At 38.5% G+C, this 17873-nt stretch overlaps 2 protein-coding genes across 2 annotated transcripts in view; one reads left to right on the top strand and one right to left on the bottom strand.

The window, feature by feature from the left end:
* The window catches only part of rbms2b (RNA binding motif, single stranded interacting protein 2b), a 23405-nt gene extending 11699 nt beyond the window's left edge, over window positions 1-11706 (top strand). Inside the window, exons 4-15 of the mRNA XM_079477880.1 lie at window positions 1831-1889; window positions 2172-2263; window positions 6817-6974; window positions 7194-7273; window positions 7380-7489; window positions 7812-7858; window positions 7987-8080; window positions 9359-9409; window positions 9496-9606; window positions 9885-9965; window positions 10060-10147; window positions 10293-11706. Of these exons, the coding sequence (XP_079334006.1) occupies window positions 1831-1889; window positions 2172-2263; window positions 6817-6974; window positions 7194-7273; window positions 7380-7489; window positions 7812-7858; window positions 7987-8080; window positions 9359-9409; window positions 9496-9606; window positions 9885-9965; window positions 10060-10140 (964 nt within the window). The 3' untranslated portion in view covers window positions 10141-10147; window positions 10293-11706. The remainder of the gene's footprint in view (window positions 1-1830; window positions 1890-2171; window positions 2264-6816; window positions 6975-7193; window positions 7274-7379; window positions 7490-7811; window positions 7859-7986; window positions 8081-9358; window positions 9410-9495; window positions 9607-9884; window positions 9966-10059; window positions 10148-10292) is intronic.
* senp1 (SUMO specific peptidase 1) lies at window positions 11616-17873 on the bottom strand. Its single transcript, XM_079477879.1, has 18 exons — window positions 17223-17873; window positions 16845-16906; window positions 16577-16776; window positions 16262-16346; window positions 15989-16175; window positions 15708-15855; window positions 15480-15598; window positions 14995-15281; window positions 14822-14885; window positions 14707-14745; window positions 14450-14534; window positions 14221-14364; window positions 13867-13998; window positions 13091-13294; window positions 12908-12987; window positions 12700-12784; window positions 12508-12603; window positions 11616-12415 (listed from the first exon to the last, which is right to left on the bottom strand). The coding sequence occupies exons 1-18, from the start codon at window positions 17351-17353 to the stop codon at window positions 12353-12355; spliced, it is 2211 nt and encodes a 736-aa protein (XP_079334005.1). The 5' UTR covers window positions 17354-17873; the 3' UTR covers window positions 11616-12352.

Raw genomic sequence — 17873 nt, 5'->3', positions numbered from 1 at the left:
TACGAACTATAAACTATATTATGCATGAACTTTGAACTATAATCAATACAAACTTCTATTTGCATGAACAATAAAAAAAGCAATAGCTGTCAATCCACCCACCATAAGTCAAAACGAGTACTGATGTATTCCTGCAAAAGGGTCACGCTACATCCGCACACTTATACTTGCAGCCCAGCTCCTAACTGCTTGACCGTAGCTTTTGGCTCTCACACATGACTGTCTGTCCCTCCACCCCTGAGGTGCACTGGGGTAGAAGCAGGCAGGATTTCAAAGCGGTGGATTTCTTAGAAAAACGCATCAAGCAATGCCAGTTTGTGAAATAAGAGACATGTACAGACCAATTGTGAGAATAACTTTGAAACATTATGCTTTTGCACCAAATATTTAATGTTAGTTTGACGGCATTTTACTTGTGTGTATAGTTATGTATATAACTATAAGTAAATATAACTAAAAACTACATGTTTGTATATATTAAACATATTAAGAAATATTCACTGTTGAAGTCGCTGTTTACACATTTTACTGTCTCGCACCTTTAGAGGCCGTTTACACGAGACTTAAAACGCAAAAAAGATGTAAGCGGTTGAAAACGGTAACTTTTGAAAACGGGTCTCAAAGTTCAACTTTTTGAAACTGCAGGACGGAACTTTCTGAAAACCATGACGTAACTCACATGCGTATTACACGCTCAGTCGCATGAGTGTAGCCAAAACAATGTGGCGGTTGTGAGCTCTCGCTGCTCGACTATGTATTAACGTTTCCCCAGCAAAATGTGGATTTGCTGCACGAATAAGACCAGCGGAGACAAACTATTTACATTCGCTAGACTTTAAACACACATACAGTATACGTCGACCAATGGTGTGAAAAAGCTAATAACTGTGCATGTGTATATGCCAAGGGACGTCCTGTTTCTTTATACAACTGCATACTACTGCGTTTTTATCCGTTTTCCTGGATCTGTGTAAATGTGGACTGTTTTGATAACGCAGTCATGTGTATGTGAAACTTTTCAAAAGCGCAAAGGAAACATGTTTCTGTTTTTTCATCGTGTAAACGTGGCCTTAGACACCTGCATTCTTTCTATTCAGATTTTACTATTAAATCATTATAATTCAGTTTTCTAGACAAGAAACTGAAAAACGTTCATGACACTTTACCAGTGCATCTAAACTACAGTTTTCGTTGACTTTGGTTCAGTGATTTTTGTCAGTGTGGGATGCTGGAACATGGGCAGTAGGACCCAGATGAGGCGGAGCGCAGCAGAGGGCATTGTTAGTTGATTGTTGTGGATCCCAGCCAGAGCCAAACAGAGCATACAAGTAGAACTCTCGGGTTACACTGCAAGCACATGCCTGGAAAGAACCCCTGTGGCCCTCCCCGTCCCCCAGACTGCTGCAAGCCTCCTCTAATCCATAAACATGTACACAAATCTACCGCTGTATACCTGAGCTGTGCTGCTGCAATGCATCTCAAGATATGCAAAACGTTACAATCGCTGTACGGCATCCATTATTCAATGAATGTTACCATTTGATCCACCGCATCAAGATTTCATGCAAATGATTCCTGGGATGTTTTGTGAATGGTGCGGGTACCCTGCATTTATGGGTTTGTGTGCCCCGCTTAGATTACTTTGGCTCCTCCAAATCATGTTTGACCTTATAAACTACCAGCCACCCACTAGAAAATGTATTTGGTGTGTATATTACATGGTAATAAACACACCCATGGTTAATACACGGTAATTACAATGTTATACACTAAGTAATATTTAATAGCCATCTAAACCGAATGTTTTGTGTCTTTTTTTATGCTGCAAAGCTATGGGAAAATAGTGTCCACCAAGGCCATCCTCGACAAGACCACCAACAAGTGTAAAGGTAAAATGTAATGTTATTAATATAGCTTTTTATCTTTCACATTAGAGTGCTCTTCAATTAAACTTCCTCTTTTTATCTCTAACAAATTTTGTGCTGATGTAACAGAAATAGGATTGTTATTATATAACTCTGCATCTGTCAAGTGGACCAATGCCACTGCATTTGTGTGTGTGGTTAAACTTGGCCTTGTAGCTATTTTCTCACGAGGGACAGAGATTACCGCTATTGGCCTAACGACTAATCTCTAAGCAGTGATCACTGATCTTGTGTGTGTGTGTTCAGGCTATGGCTTTGTGGATTTCGACAGCCCAGCCTCCGCACAGAAATCAGTGACGGCGTTAAAGGCCAGTGGAATTCAGGCTCAGATGGCAAAGGTAAGAGGCGATGGAACTAAATTTCCTGTTCTTGAACTACTTATGAAAAAAGTGCATTTTTAAAACAGTTTAGTCAAAGCAGCACCTCTGCTGTACCCTTGAGCTTCAAAGGCATTCCAGTTATTTTATAGTTAATGGTGCTTGCTAAAGCATACCGGGTTATGGAATTTGAACAAACCCCCAATTATTTTATTTATTGATTCTAGAAACATTAACATTAAAGGAAAAATTCACCCAAAGATGAAAATTATTTATTTACTCACCCACAAGTTGTTCCAAATCTGTATAAATGTCTTTGTTCTGATATACGACAAGAAAGATATTTGGATTTGCTTTTAACCAAACAGTTCTTGACCACCATTGACCAATGTAGTGTCTTTTTCTTACTACGGTGGTCAATGGTAAGAACTGTTTGGTTTCAAGCATTCTTTCAAATATAATTTTCTGTGTTCATCAGAACAAATACGTGTATACAGATTTGGAACAACTCAAGGGTGAAGAATTTTCATTTTTGGGTAAACTGATACAACCACCAAAAACATTTTTGCAACCTCATAGCATCACCCTGGCAACACTCAGAACACCCCTACACCATGGCAGAGTTAAGACAGACAGACAGGCACCAAATACCAATACGCAGTCATTATTGTTTTGGACAACGAATCAACTAAAGTGTCCCCAGCCCACACACAACATTCACATCTTATCTACAAGGGAAAGCAATTAATGATGAAAATAATTGCCGCCAATCACAGAGGTGAGGGACGGCGTGATTACTTTAACTAACGCTTGGCCCGTCTGTGGGTGTCGGGCCATGAAAACGAAACTGGTGTCCCCAACAGGGTCATGCATTGAGTCATTCTACCATTGAAAGCGGTTCAACTGCCTGAGGAGCAGTTATTTATAACGCTGTTATAAATAAACTGTGTTCGTTTTTTAGTAAAGAGTCATCAATCGAATTACTGTTTCTCTTTATTGACAATAAAATGCAGCATTACTATAGTTGAGCTAACTGAAGTAGTTTTCATCCGAATAGGCTCTCTTTAATTCATAGGACCTGGTCATTTTGAAATAAATAATTTTGATTGTTGTGTGAGTGGGTGGGGTGGGAGATAACCGCATAACCGATGATGATTGTCATCATTTTTTGCCAACCAGAGGCAGAGGTACTACTTTTCCCTTGTTATGGTGAAACACAATGAATGTGTAGTATTAACTTATGCCCAGGAAGAAAGTGGCTCCACAACAGTGGCGAGCAGATCTTATCTAATGAAGCACCACACATCGTCACATGCCATCACACAATTTGTAGCTGAGACCTTGTCCGTACGTTTAACCGTATGTAAAACCACACTAGCGTTTTCAAGTGTTTTCCAAAAGGGTGCCTATCCACACTGAAACGTGCTGAAAACGTACACATCCATGCTGTGCGGTAAAACATATGGTGCTACAGTCTGTGTGGGCTTTGTTTACTTTCTGCCTTTATGTCACGGCAATGTGAAGGAAAGCACAGAGCAAAGAGACTTTCTTAAATGGAAGTAATGATGCAAGGATGCTTCTATAACTGAGAAAAATAAATATTCTGTCCCTAATATGCAATCTCAAGTATGCACAAACTAACATTCCACTATCATACTGGAAAGCAGTCAAAAAGCAGTCAAAACATTAAGAGCACTTCTTTTTATTAAACTGTTTACTTTGGTAGAAACTACGATAAATAAGTAGAACACTTGGCCTACAGTATTTCTAGCAGTTGGTAAGTTGGTGCCTTTCTTTATGCATTATGGAAGCATCATTTGTTTTTAGACTTATTTGTTGACCAGTTGTGGTCTGTGCATTAAATAATAAAAGTTCTGAACTATTCTATTGTGTTTTATTGTTCCAGTATAGTAGTCATTCATTCATAATATTTACAATATTGATATATAAAATATTGAATTTAATAGGTGACGCTCACATTTACCCAAAGCAACATTAAAATATAAGTGTACAATGTTTTATACGGATAAATCATTATATTTAGTTTCCATTTCATTAATTTAACATATTTAATATTGGGTGCGTCCAAGTTTTTTGACATATTTGAACATTTAAAAGGTAACGCAATAGTTATATTCCCTGGTAATTATTTACTTTTATAATGATGTAACTCTGTTACTAACTGGATTACTATTTGTGAGGAGTAACTATAACTAATTACTTTTTAAAGTGACGTGCCCAACACTGCCGAGGGGTTCAGTATTTGTCTTGTTTCTGCTCCTGCTTGGTTCTCCTGCTTCTCATAGGGATTGTGTGTTCTCTCTCTCACTCGTGCCTGAGTCACTGTCTGAGAAGCTCGGCTGGCAGAGCCTCCCGCCCTCCGTAGTGTACTACAGCCCTGCAGGCTAGCACTGCTCCTAACCTGGCCAAACGCTCGCAGGGCGCTGTGCTATCACTCAGACCTGCTCTTGTAGCGACATGCCCTTATCCCAGATTTTTCACCTTTTAATGGTTTCCCTTGAAGTACATGAGCTTCGCATCAGTGTGAAAGGGCCACATTTTTTCTTCACATCACCAGCCGCAGGTCTTCATTACAGCTCTTTTGGAATCTTTTAGTGACCTAACCTATTCAAGAGTCCATTAAATCTGTTTGTGTGGAGACTGCAATAGGAGAATCTCTTAAAAATATGTGTATATATACTGTACCACCGCAGAAAGAAATTAAGAGACCGTTCCAAAGTTTTATGATCAAATTAATTGCTTAATAATTTGTACAAATACATGTATAAAAACATGTACATACTGTAATACTACTCTTGTATTTCTTAAAAGTGAATATAAACTTGTTGTCTTTGCAGTACAATAAAGAGGATCTTTTCTGTTATTTTGACATATTTCTCCGGTTTTCTTTTTTTTGCCAATAGAAGAAAATAGAAACAATATTTGTATTTGAAACTTGAGAGAAATATTGTAAGAAAATGATCAATTTACCTAAACACTTACCTATAAGTAGTAAATTCAGATTTTTTACTGAAATATCTAGGTAATTTTACCTAGGGTCTTACTCTCTATTATAATATTTTGTCTTCATATTTTATCTTAGAAAAAGTATAACCTGTATATTATTTAACACAAATAATATTAATGTTGTAAATTATATTGAAATTTTTTTTTTTTATATTACGTTAATGAGAATGCCGGTCAGAAGCATTTATATTACATGTCTTTAAAATAATGTCGCAATCTTAATGGTCCTAAAATAAGCTTCATTTTCTAGATGTCAAACGTTATTCATTTTAACGTTTGAAGAAAACTCGGATGATGTCTGTACAGATTTAGTAAGATTCACCCGCCCGTCTCGAGATGCGATTCGATCAGTGCAAAGATCACCTTCATCACAGGTCACTGCAATTAGACATTCATTATTCATGATTCAGCGATGAACTGCTAATGCATTTAGGGCTCATATTTTAATCTCATCTGCACACCAAAGCAATTAATATGCAAAACGGCAGCAGGGTGAACTGGAGGTTTGCTATCTTGCAGCTATCTTTACGGCCTGTCTGATTTGTTTATGCAGGTAACAACACTCATGCTTCAGTGATAACGAAAAAATTAATTGGAGCTGTATAATATGATTAAGGGGTTTTCAGATACTGAACCCGAAACCTTCTGCCTGTGCTTATTGCGGCAGTTTGTGCAGTTTCATGTAGCTGTTAATTTAGGTTAGAAGAGATGCCAGCGTGTGCAGTTTGCATATTTGCTGTCATACTTTCAGCTTCAAATTATGCTAATTAGATCTTTATATGATAATAGACTCAGCACATGCCTTTAAAAGTCACTTGCACACATTTGAACACAAAGCAAAATGTTTAGAACAGCTGACTGCGGTTTAAAGACAAACCTTATTTAAAAAAAAAAAAAACTTACCAAGAATACTGCTGGATCAGCAGTTTGTCTGTAAACGTATGATCTCTTCCACAATCTTTCCTTTGTACCTACGAATGCAATGTGTTTTATATTAAATATACAAAATAATATGTAAAGCGTTAAAACATTAAATCACTTGTGTAAAATGTATGTTTAAGTTTTCACAAAAATGTGGATCTGAAGGCATATGCTTAAATTTCTTAAAATATAATTTCGCAAACATGTTATACAAGTGGTTCTCAAACCTCTTTTTTGAAACCCACAAAAAATTGGCTGCCACCCCACTCTGGTTTCCCTTCTGTCTATTTGCGATTGTGTTATGGTAGGGGGTTATATAATTACTTAATTTAATTAAAATGTTTCTAAAACGAAGTGACTTAATAATAACTGGGAACACTGAATCATAAAGAAAAGCCAATATAAATCCAGAATAGATGTCAATCCCAGCATTTAGACAGCGTTGAAAGCTCATATTCCTCATCATTAATCTATTGTTTTGATCATTCTAAAATATGGAAAGAAAAATGAAGTAAGTGAAGTAAAATTTGCCATGCTATGTATTAATGTTTTTGCATTTCTTCCATGTCCTTCCACTTTTCTTCTGCTTATTATATCACTCTGTGTCTTGGTCATGACCTGTGCAGCAACAGGAACAGGACCCCACCAACCTGTACATCTCCAACCTGCCTCTGTCTTTGGATGAGCAGGAGTTAGAGAGCATGCTCAAACCCTTCAGTCAGGTGATCTCTACACGAATCTTACGCGACGCAAACGGCACCAGCCGTGGAGTGGGATTCGCCAGGTAAACCTCACCAAATTATTAGTTAAATAACAGATACTTCTAACACGGGGGATATTTGCACCCACTCTTATAATATCTGGGGCATTTTTGTACAATTTTATTGCTGGTTGTATAACCAAGCCCTGGTTAATTTCCGACCCTGCTGGAGACTCATGCATATCATCTGACATAATCATGGTTAATATTTGATTAAGTATGCATTTGCAATTACTCTGTCAGGATGGAATCGACTGAAAAATGTGAGGCCATCATTCAACATTTTAATGGCAAATACGTCAAGACTCCTCCAGGAGTAGCAGGTAACACTTTTGTGTGGCAGCCTGAATGGTTTCATTTTTGCATGGGGGATTATATTGACTGCATGGTTATGAGAGCCGGAGACTGAAATGATATGTTTGCCTTTAGTGCCTACAGAACCCTTGCTGTGTAAGTTTGCGGATGGAGGACAGAAGAAGCGGCTGAATCAGGGGAAATATCACTCAAATGGGCGACAGTGGCCAAGAGAGGGCGACACTGTGAGAGAGCGGCTTTTAATCATTGTCACATAAAACAAACAAAAAATCAGTTCGCCCAAAAAAGGAAAATTCTGTTCTTATTTAATCACCCTCATGTTTTTGCAAATCAAGACCTTTAACGGTCTTAAAGAATACAACATTAAAATGTAATCATTCTTTAGAAGTTGTATTATATATTTAAAAAAGGATTTACCAGTGTTTTGTGGGTGAGAGTTTATTTTTGGGTTAACTAGACTTTTAAATTATTTTCTAGTCTTAAGTATTGACTCTCTATTTTCTAGTGTAAGTATTGACCGTCTCTCTCTTTCTTACGCAAATACAGGGTGGGATGATGCTAACATACGACCCTACCCCCTCTTTACAAAATGGGTGGGTTCAGAGTTAATCACTCAACAATGAAAATATTGCTTCAATCAGATGTGTTGTGCTTCATCGCTATCATTGACGCAATGGTGAAAGCTCAGACTGTTAAAATGTGTGTCTGTCGCCCCCTGCAGGTTCTACTCTCCTTCCTACAGCATTGCTCCAAACAGACTTATTGCTCAGACCTCAATCTCTCCATACATGCACTCACCTGTATCCACATACCAGGTATGACTTATTTTGGCTTGCCCCATAATACTGGGATGGTTTAATGTGTATACCGCGCTTGTAGTACCAAAGAACGAAAATTCTGTCATTATTTTTGCATCCATTCCTGTGGAACAGAGTTGCTAAGATTAGCGTTACGCTTACATCTTGACGTACAGACATAACACCTGCCAACCGGACAAATGTGGGTAAAAATTAACAATAGCTGCTGGAAAAGTTAATAAGCCAAACCTTGCGTATTTAGGACAAATCGTGAAGCCTAATTGTGCAGCATGTGCGCATATTTGACCTACATCATTACGTACAAATAACGGCGCAATGCTTCATTTGAATAAAAGTTCCTGTGAAGTTGCGAACGTTTTTATTTCCGTAGTTTGATGTATTTCCAAGTGAAATGGAATTTTGAATGAGAAAAATATTGGGCGTGGCTTTCGTTTTTCTGTGCGATTTGATTCAATGTATAAAAAGATAACAGCTGTTGCATTTTGAAATGAAACTGGCAGCAGACAGACAGTTGAAGTGGATGGGTTAACGAAAGCTCCGCCCATGCCCTCTAGCATACATCATTTAAGATTGATAGTCATTACAGGACTATAAACCGAAGTTTATGAGGGCTCTCGATTTTTAAAAAGAGAATGACCCACATTGATAAACTATTTACTATAAACGCTGCAATATTTCTTGAAAAAAAAAGCAATGTTATTTTGTATTTCACCGGGACTTTAAAGGTATGGCGAAGACATACCTAAAATGGTGAAAGGAGATACAGGATGACTTTAGTTTCATATTAATAAAATTAATTACAGATTTTTAAATAATTTTATAGATTTTTATTTAGTAAAAGTAGCTATTTGGCTGGTGAGTGATAAGCTGCGTCTTCACTCCAAGGCTGCGTCCTGTGGAGGTCGCATTGTCGACCGTGTACGCCATCAAGGGTTATTTCAGGTTTTATTTTAGAAAAGCAATAGTTACATTTCAAGCTAAGAATGAAACTACAATGATTACGAGAAATGAATGTTAATTTTATAATGTTTTGAACTGAAATGAGACGACCTCGATGACGTATGCTGTTGACAAATGCGATCTCCGGAGGAGGCAGCCTTTAAAATGTAGACGCAGCTATCACCAGTCATACACCAGTAAAACCTTGAAAAAAATATCAAATATTCACTATATTCAAAGAATATTCAATATATTATTGATTTATGCTGTCAATAATGTAGGTGGTAGTTAGTGGGTCTAAATCTTCTTTTTACCGAATAAATCTCTGTTTTTCAGGTACACAATCCATCCTGGATACATCACCAATCTTACCTCATGCAGCCCACAGTAAGTATACTCACTGTATATCCTCACCTCTAAAGCACCTGTTTCCGTTCTGACTCTCCCTTCTTTCTCTCTGCCTGTGTGCACAGGGTCCCGTTCTGACGCCCACAGTGGATCACAATATGACCATCCAACCCACTGCCATCATCGGGCCTCTTACACAGCAGCTCACCCATCTAACCCTGGGCAGCACAGGCACGGTATGTACCCCCACAGATGCCTGCAGAGAATTCATTGAAAAATCATACAAATGAAAAAAATATCAAAACATAATTATATTCCTAAAGCTGTTTTATAAAAAATGACTACTATTATTGTAATTAAGGAAACGCTTGTGGTTAAAAAACAATGTGAGTGCTATTACAACGGAGAATTATTTCAAACCCTCTGTTTTTGTTTGCACTTGTTCTGAACTCAAAACATTACTGTGAAGTGTCTGTGATTAACTTCGTAACAATTTGTGTTTGTCTATCCTCAGTATATGCCTGCAAACACAGCTATGCAAGGGACCTACATACCACAATATGCCCAAGTGCCTCCTTCAAGCATTACATCAGAGGTACAGTGTAAAACATTTGCATGCTGAATTATTTGAAGTGTTTTAAAGCTCGATTTATTCATTGTCGGTAATGCTGACCTCGTGCCACATGCAGGAAAATAGCATCCAACAGCAGCAGGTTGCCATAGAGACACCCACAGACCACACAACATACTCCTACCAGCATGGCAAGTGATGAGAAGGCGAGTTAAGTCCTGTTGATTTTGGAAATGTTTTAGTCTCTAATGGAAAGAGAGAAAAACAATCCTCTTATTCACAAAATGTTTAACTCCCCTATAATTAAACTGTAATAAACCTAGATAACGTATTACCTTCTTATGTTCTTAGAAGTGACATTGGATTTTAAACCAACTCTCTTGATGTGGAAAGGAATGGACATTGTGAAAAGAATCAAGAAGCCCATGTCTTTCTTGTGAAGAAAGGCAGACATTGTGATTTCTTTCAACCGATAATGAAGCTAAACATATTTTAGAAAGAGCGAAAGACTTGGATGGAGAAAGCTGACTATAAAATGTCACAAAAAGCAATTAAGCTTTTTTACCACAGAAACACACACACACACTTTGAGATATTTTATTTTTCTGCAACTTTATTTTCTAAGACATTCTGCAAATCCAGAGTGAAACAATGTTAAAGCACCACGTGTCATTTTAATTTGATTTCAAATCTTTGTAAAGTTCTTTAAAGATATGCTTTTGAAATGTTTGCCGCAGGAGTAAATTTGTACATAAAATACAATGTTTTTGCTAAGATCTTGCTGCATTTTCTTTAATATCGGTTTTAAGGAAAATTTGAGGAACCTGCTTTTAAACCAGCAGCCATATCATTGTTTTGATAGATCTACAGAAACTGCATCGGGTCCAAGAGTCAATTTTTCCTCATTATTTCAAGCAAGACTATTCTGATTTCTGAAGCGAAGACCTCATATTCCCTCCGAAAAATACGAATTTCCTTCCAAAATGCTGCTTTATCTTGTTAGTTCATTCTATGTTTAAATGTTGAGATTTATTTTTGTATTTGAAGATTTTTTTTAAAGAAAATTTCCAGGGGAATTATTTGGATGATAAACTTTTGTATGACTTTGTTTTCATGCCAATGATTCTGTCTTGCCTCTTCATACATAAGTTATGCGTTTTCTTTTATTCATTGTTAGGAGTGCTCCACCAACGTTGTAGACCTGTAAATTAATTTGCTTGCCTTGGTGAACTTTAATAATGAGGAGTGTTTGTTGGGATTTGTCCCCTGCGATATAAAATTGCAATATAATGAAAACCAAGAGTTCTTAATCTTTTAGTGAAACACTCCTGTTTTCTTGTGATGATTTTAAACTGAAATAGTGATTTTTTGCGTCATTCTCTACATACATACACATCCAAGATGGCAGAATGCAACTTAGAATTTGGTGAACAGGATAATTGTTCAAGTATAATAGTATAAATATAAAATATGTTATAAAGTAGGTCTTATTCTGTCATGTGAAAACAGTCATTAGTCAACTTAACCATACCACCACCATAAAAATATAATTGATGCATTTGCTTCTTAAAAAAAAACAAGTTTTGGTAGTTAATTTCATATTTTTGCTCAGGTTTCATCAAGAGATGTCAAGCTTCCAAAATGATTTACAAAACTGAAACTTTGAAATTATTTCATTTCATACACACATAACCTTAGGAATTTATTTCCGGAAAGATCTGCTCCACATACAAAACCAGATAATAAAAGGTACAAAAGGAGTATTAAATATGTCTTCAGTTTTACCGTATAGTCACTGTATATACAACAACTGTCAATATCCTGGCCAAAAATCTAGAAACAACTGCAAATTGCCAAAAATAGTTCACTTTCTCACATAAACGGAAGAACAGAGTAACATCAAGAAAGATCCAAAAAAAAACAAGATGAGACTGTTGGCTTGTGAGAATTTTCCAAAAGAAGGTAAGTGCGGCGTGTCTCTGAAATTACCAAAATTCCAAAAGACTCTTTAGGTAGAGTCATTAAATACTGATAAAAATAAACATCACCAGCTCTGCAGAAAGAACTCTATCTGAAGTCAAAAGGACTGCAGTGAAGGCAGCAGAAAATGCTAAAAATAACAGAAACGGTCAAATCTTGTTTGCTTGCCAAGCAAGAATATGTCACGTTATATGACTCTATAAAGGGGCATGAAACCACTGCCCTGAACTTTATAGACTGAGACATCAGTGTCCTACAGGTGCATGAGGATCTCCCATGTTTCAATTGGACAGCATTAAAATCGACTGGTGTGCTGAACATATGCAAAGAGTGATCCAGCAGCTAAAGCAGATTGAATCTGATTCCTGAAGTGCACAGGGGTATCGATACAAACATACATAATGACGTCCTGTACAAACAGCTGTGTCCAATCACAAGAGTTTCCGGTTGAGGATCTCCCAAACCATTCGTCTTCTGAAATAGGGCATGTGTTTCTGAAAAAAGAAAATGATTGGTCCTTCTATACACAACTGTTACCAATATTAATTTACGGTTCTGAGGAAATTGGCGGTCGCTCCCTGCTCACCTGTGTGAATGTGATTGGCCTGTCTTTGGTGATGTACTCGGCGTACTTGCATGTGAACATGCCACAGTCACTTCCATTCATTTGCTGAGGAATCTCCTGAGGATTACCAATAAAGATGATGTCGGAGCTTTTTGTCCAATTTACAACAAGAGGCTCTATGATGATGGTGGTATAAAAAAAGCAGGAACTCACGTTGCGTCTTTTACTCCTTAGAGTCCATTCTGAAGTATCCAAATTCTTTCCTCTCTTGTCTTCACTTTCTTGCTTGAGATATTTGCTGTACAAAAACACAAAGTTACAAGTCTGGACATGCATAATGCATAACATTTATTTCTCAAGGGTTTAAGGGAGTTATTTGTAAAGACACTCTTTCATCACTTAATCCTCAGGCAACACTTACGCTAAAATACTGCAGGCCCCGTCGTTGTTTCCTCCCATGGAATCAAAGTAAGTAATAGTCTTCTTGCGGAAATCGATCACCTATCAAAACACAACAAAACTAAAGTCACCAAGAATAATTATTTTCAACTAACAATCCAGATTTTTCCAAAAGAGGTGATCAGCTATACAGCTGGTTACTTACGGATAAGCACCAGTGCACCCCTAGGTGGATAGGCACCAGAATGATGTCAACAGAAAAGATGTCCACTTTCTTGGTCCAGCGGCGGACAGCAGAGTAACCAGAGCTCCGCAGTTTGGGAAAGAAGAAAGTGTTGAACGTGTAAGCAGAGGGTAAGTTAGGTTGCTTACTGCGTTCCACCAGCAGGTTCATGTAGAAATTAATAACCTGAAATAGAAAAATTTGTTCAGAATCAAAAGTCAAAATATGAGTCAGTCTGACCTATTGACACCAAAAAAATCAATGCGATTAAATCCGCAATATGTACATTTGGACCGCTAGATGGCGCTCTTTTGAAACAACGAAAGGCAAAGCTAAGTTATGTAGGAGAATGGAATTGTTGTTTTCCCCATCCAGCGGCGTATGGAGATCACCCATCATGTTCACGGACGAGGTAATGAATTAATTTAATGTCAAAGTAATGAATTAGAAACGTGGGATGTAATGCTGCTTTAGCCCCCGAATGATATTGGACTTTGTCAATTGATTTGGTAGCGTAACGCTACAAAGATTTAGGTTTTCCAGTCAGACAAAGTAAACAACGTTTAGGCTATTTTTGATTTGTATCAAAATATATCACACTCTGGAAGTGATTTTTGGATATGTTATCAAATTATTCCATAGTGTGGCATTAACATTTTAATGTGAATGTTTTTCTTGAGTCTAATTCAGACTAGCATGAACATTTACATGAATAACCCTGTTGTACTTCATCCTAACTAATATAGTGAAGTTCTGACCTCATCATTGAGCCAGTTGAGGTTGCTGAGTGTCAGCAGGTCCTTTCTAGTGATGGTTTGGCGAAACCCCTCGCTGAGCCCCTCATCTTGACTGCCGCCTCTCCAAGCTCTGCTCACCTCCCTCTCCATATCCTGTGAACATGACAAGGCAGCAAACACAACCCTCAACCACTAAACTATAATGTGACTTAATAAAGGGTGACAACAGTAAATTCATTCATACAGTCTTAAATATGATCAGCATTTCAGAGAGCCATGCAATATGTATATTCATCCATTGTCATCAAAACATCTGATGCTTTTGAGTTGATAAAGGTAATTTCAAAGTTAACGGGCATGTTTATAAGCCCTTACCTCTGTTAGTTCTGGGAATTCTTGTTCTTCCTTAATAGGCTTAGAAACTTTGAAAACAGTAGCAACAGGAACCTCTTTCTCCAGAGGGACTCGAACCTTCAGCTCCACGCTCGCTGGGGCTACTCGACCCTCTCCAGAGAGGCGCTAACAAAACATACGGGAAGAGTTTAAGTGGGATGGTCATAGTAACCACAGGTGTAGAGAGAAGGACAAGGAGTAGTTGACTCACCTGACGCTGGAGCTTAGAGGCCAGAGCTTCCTGTTCTTCAATTAACCTCCGTCGCTCCCGTGCACGTGAGTCAAAAAGGCTAGTCCTGAATACACAGCAAAGACAAGAAAACTACTCTTTAGAGTACCTCATTATTGAGAGAGGCAGAAAAAGCTGGATTTTTTATTGTAGTTAACAAATATGAACAAAGCATGAGTGACGGTTGCCAATTAGGACAAAGACCAAGTTAAATACAAGTAAAAAACTCAAATACTCACAGTTCCTTGATCCAAAGTTCAGCCTGGAAAAATGGCACACTAAAACAGATAAAAACAAGCTTAGATTAAGTAAACCCAGAGAAAAGATAAGCGAAAATCAAATCTTTCCTCTTACCTTGAGGTCTCTGACTTCTTTCCCTGCTGCTCCTTGACAAAAATGACTGAATCTCCATCATGAGCTAAAGCAAGTGATGCAAATAACCAAACACTGAAACGCAACCTCGGAGTCCGAATTACCTTACATACACCGAGAAAAAATGTCAATAAAATAAGGACCTGAATACTCACCCGATGACTGTGTGTCCTGAGAAGAAGTATCCTGAAGTGCAGCTGGTGATGGAGCTGAGAAAAGGGTCGCTTGGCTTTTGTTGGTGGGCTTGGGGTCACAGGCCCAGGGATGAGGCTCTGAAATGCTAGAGCTGGCACCAGGACTAGGGAGTGCACTGGAAGCTTGGCTAGACTCGGGCTGGGGGCTAGGGGGTAGACTGGATAACCCGTATGAGGACGTACCAGCTCGAGAGCCTTCTGGAGAGGAACACGGAAGAAGACGATGACTGGATGTCAGGAAGCTGGAGCTGAAACAAAACCAGAAGTTCAAGCATCTTAAAAAGTTTACTTTAAGGGTTTTACAATCTTTATTGCTTGTTCATTATATTTGTAATATCCAATGGCAACCAAACATAGCACTTAAACTCTTTTTAATACCAAAATAAAAAAATAAAACCTTTTGAAAATTCAACATTAAAATATGTTGTTTTAAATCAGATACTCACAAATCTCGATGTGAACGAATGCTGGAATGAGAACTTCCGTCACGAAGAAAGGACGACTGGCCACCGGACACCATGGATAGAAGCTGGCTGTAAACTTCCTTCTCTTCTGCACGCACAGACTACACAAATCAAAGTTTTAAAAATAATATTATGGAAAAGTAAGAAAATGTCACTTTGAATGTTGTATTTAGTTTACAAAGCAGCTCGAAGTACTTGTGAGTGCCTGACCTCCTGTGCCGTACAGCGGGTTCTGGCCCTGAAAAGTCGATTCGAGCTGCCATGGGACGGACTCTGGACCACTCGGATGGGAAAGTTCTTCTCAAACAGGCTGGTGTAGTTGGCCTTTCCTGTACTTGCTTCAGAGGACGACAGTAAGCTACAACGACACAAAGTATGTCTTTATATATGTCATAACTTTGCTTCTCACCTCTACAGTTACATACAAAAAACAGTTTTTACTGATTAAAGAAAACAAAGAATATATTTAAATTATCATAAAATGTGTAAACCTGTGTTGCCGGTGGTACAGGGACCTGCCCAGACGGGGAGAGACAGATGGTTGTGGCATAGAAACAGTTGGTAAATTAAAAGAGTGTCCATTGGCTTTGTGTGTCTCGTGGGGTAGATGGTCCTTAGTACAAACATGTCGTCTGCCAACTTTGGATATGGTCACAGACTCCTCAGTTCTTAAAGAGTCTGCAAAATAAAAATGTCAGCAATATTGAGGTGTGCAAACTTGGAGAAAGAAACTGCTGACACAATGAATTTGTATTCATTCTTACCAGATTTTGTGAGGGTCCTCCATTCAACTGCACTGGATGGAGCCACAAATGTGTCCTCGAGTCTATTTTGATTCCTCTCTCCAAACTGCAAAACAAAAACAAAACTGAGGTACACTTATAGAAAAAATGCAATGCATCTTGAAATGTGCGTTTTCACAGCTGTGATGTCATTCTCAACCTGCAGAAATTCCATTTACATTTCTTTTATCAGTATGCATTTACATGAGATTGAATCTATGAACTTTTGCGCTGCCGACCACCAAGTGAGCAACAGGAACACAGTGACAATAAACCCCAACTTTTGCAAACAGGTACCTCGTTTTTCGCCCACAAAAATGCAGATGCAGCAGCACTTGTTGAGGGAACTGATGGGATTGCTGCTTTAGGAGGACCCGGCGAAGAAGGAAGCATGTTCGTCAGGGTGGGTCGGACGTTGTTTCGCACCCAATCCGCAACACTAGAACCTTGGGTCTTTACTCCTTCGGCTGCACTTTTCACTGTGGTCATGAAATCATCTACAAGACATTTATATTCATAAGTTCACAGTTACTGTTGGCTTGGCTTACGTATTCGTGTGACTTACCCATCTTGAATTTCTTGACCACCCTCTCCTCCTCCTGATCAACTGCATCTCCATCTTCTAAACTATTTAGAAACAATATTAAACATTTAACAACAAAGAATCGTATAGAGTTTAACAAATCAAGAATCATACTTTTTGGTTATCACAAAGACTGAAAATGTTATACATTTACAATGTCTCAAGAATAAAGAGAGAACAACGTTATAAGGTTTCGTGTTCCTCAGGCGCCGTAGACGAGCATGGGTTTCTGACGTCACCAGAACAGTTCGCTCTTTAATGACCGAACCAAAACATTTCAGTTTGAGCCGAAAACAAACATTTATTTCGCGTCTAAACAATACAAACAACACTTTATTCTACATTTAAGTATTTTCTTACCACTCAAACGGTCTTTTTTTCAGCAATGTCCCGTCCTTGTCCACTCTCACTGAACCGGAGTGAACGGCACCCGCCGGACCTCCGTTTCGCAGACTGCCGATTCCGATCCATTCGTAGAACTTATTAAACATAATGAACGACTTTAAACCTCGACACGATCTAGATTCGTCCTCGGGGCTGTCAGCGCAGTCCCAAACGCGCGCTCCCCCTGCCCTTCATTCGCGCGCCACCGCTAACCAGCTCTGCTAAGTAAAGGTAACTTTAGCCGGATCTTTCACCCAACAGACTCAAACGAGACTAAACCAGCACAGGTAAGTCCACAACGGTGATCTTTAGCTTAACCAGCTAACGTTAAGCCGCTGCTAACGCTCGATACACTAGCCCGCCAATGTTTACATCTGGATCGAAGAAGGTTCTAATGAGCTACTCGCGTGCGTTAGTATCTCTTCTGGTTATTTTTTCTTAACCGACTAATAATTGTTGGAAGTCGTAAGCGATGGTGTGAATGAGATATTGAGTACACAAAGTTACATTATTGCCTCCCGCTTCTTCCTTATTTAAAAGCAGAACATGGCCGAAGAGCACATGCTAAAATCAGGCTCTCCGGTTGGGCGAGCGGACCGGAAACGCGTCATACGTGCGCAGTGTTTC

Source organism: Barbatula barbatula (genome assembly GCF_947034865.1).
Source record: "Barbatula barbatula genome assembly, chromosome: 17".
Lineage (NCBI taxonomy): Eukaryota > Metazoa > Chordata > Actinopteri > Cypriniformes > Nemacheilidae > Barbatula > Barbatula barbatula.
Note: the sequence above shows the minus strand (reverse complement) of the source record. Positions and strands in the feature narration are given on the sequence as shown.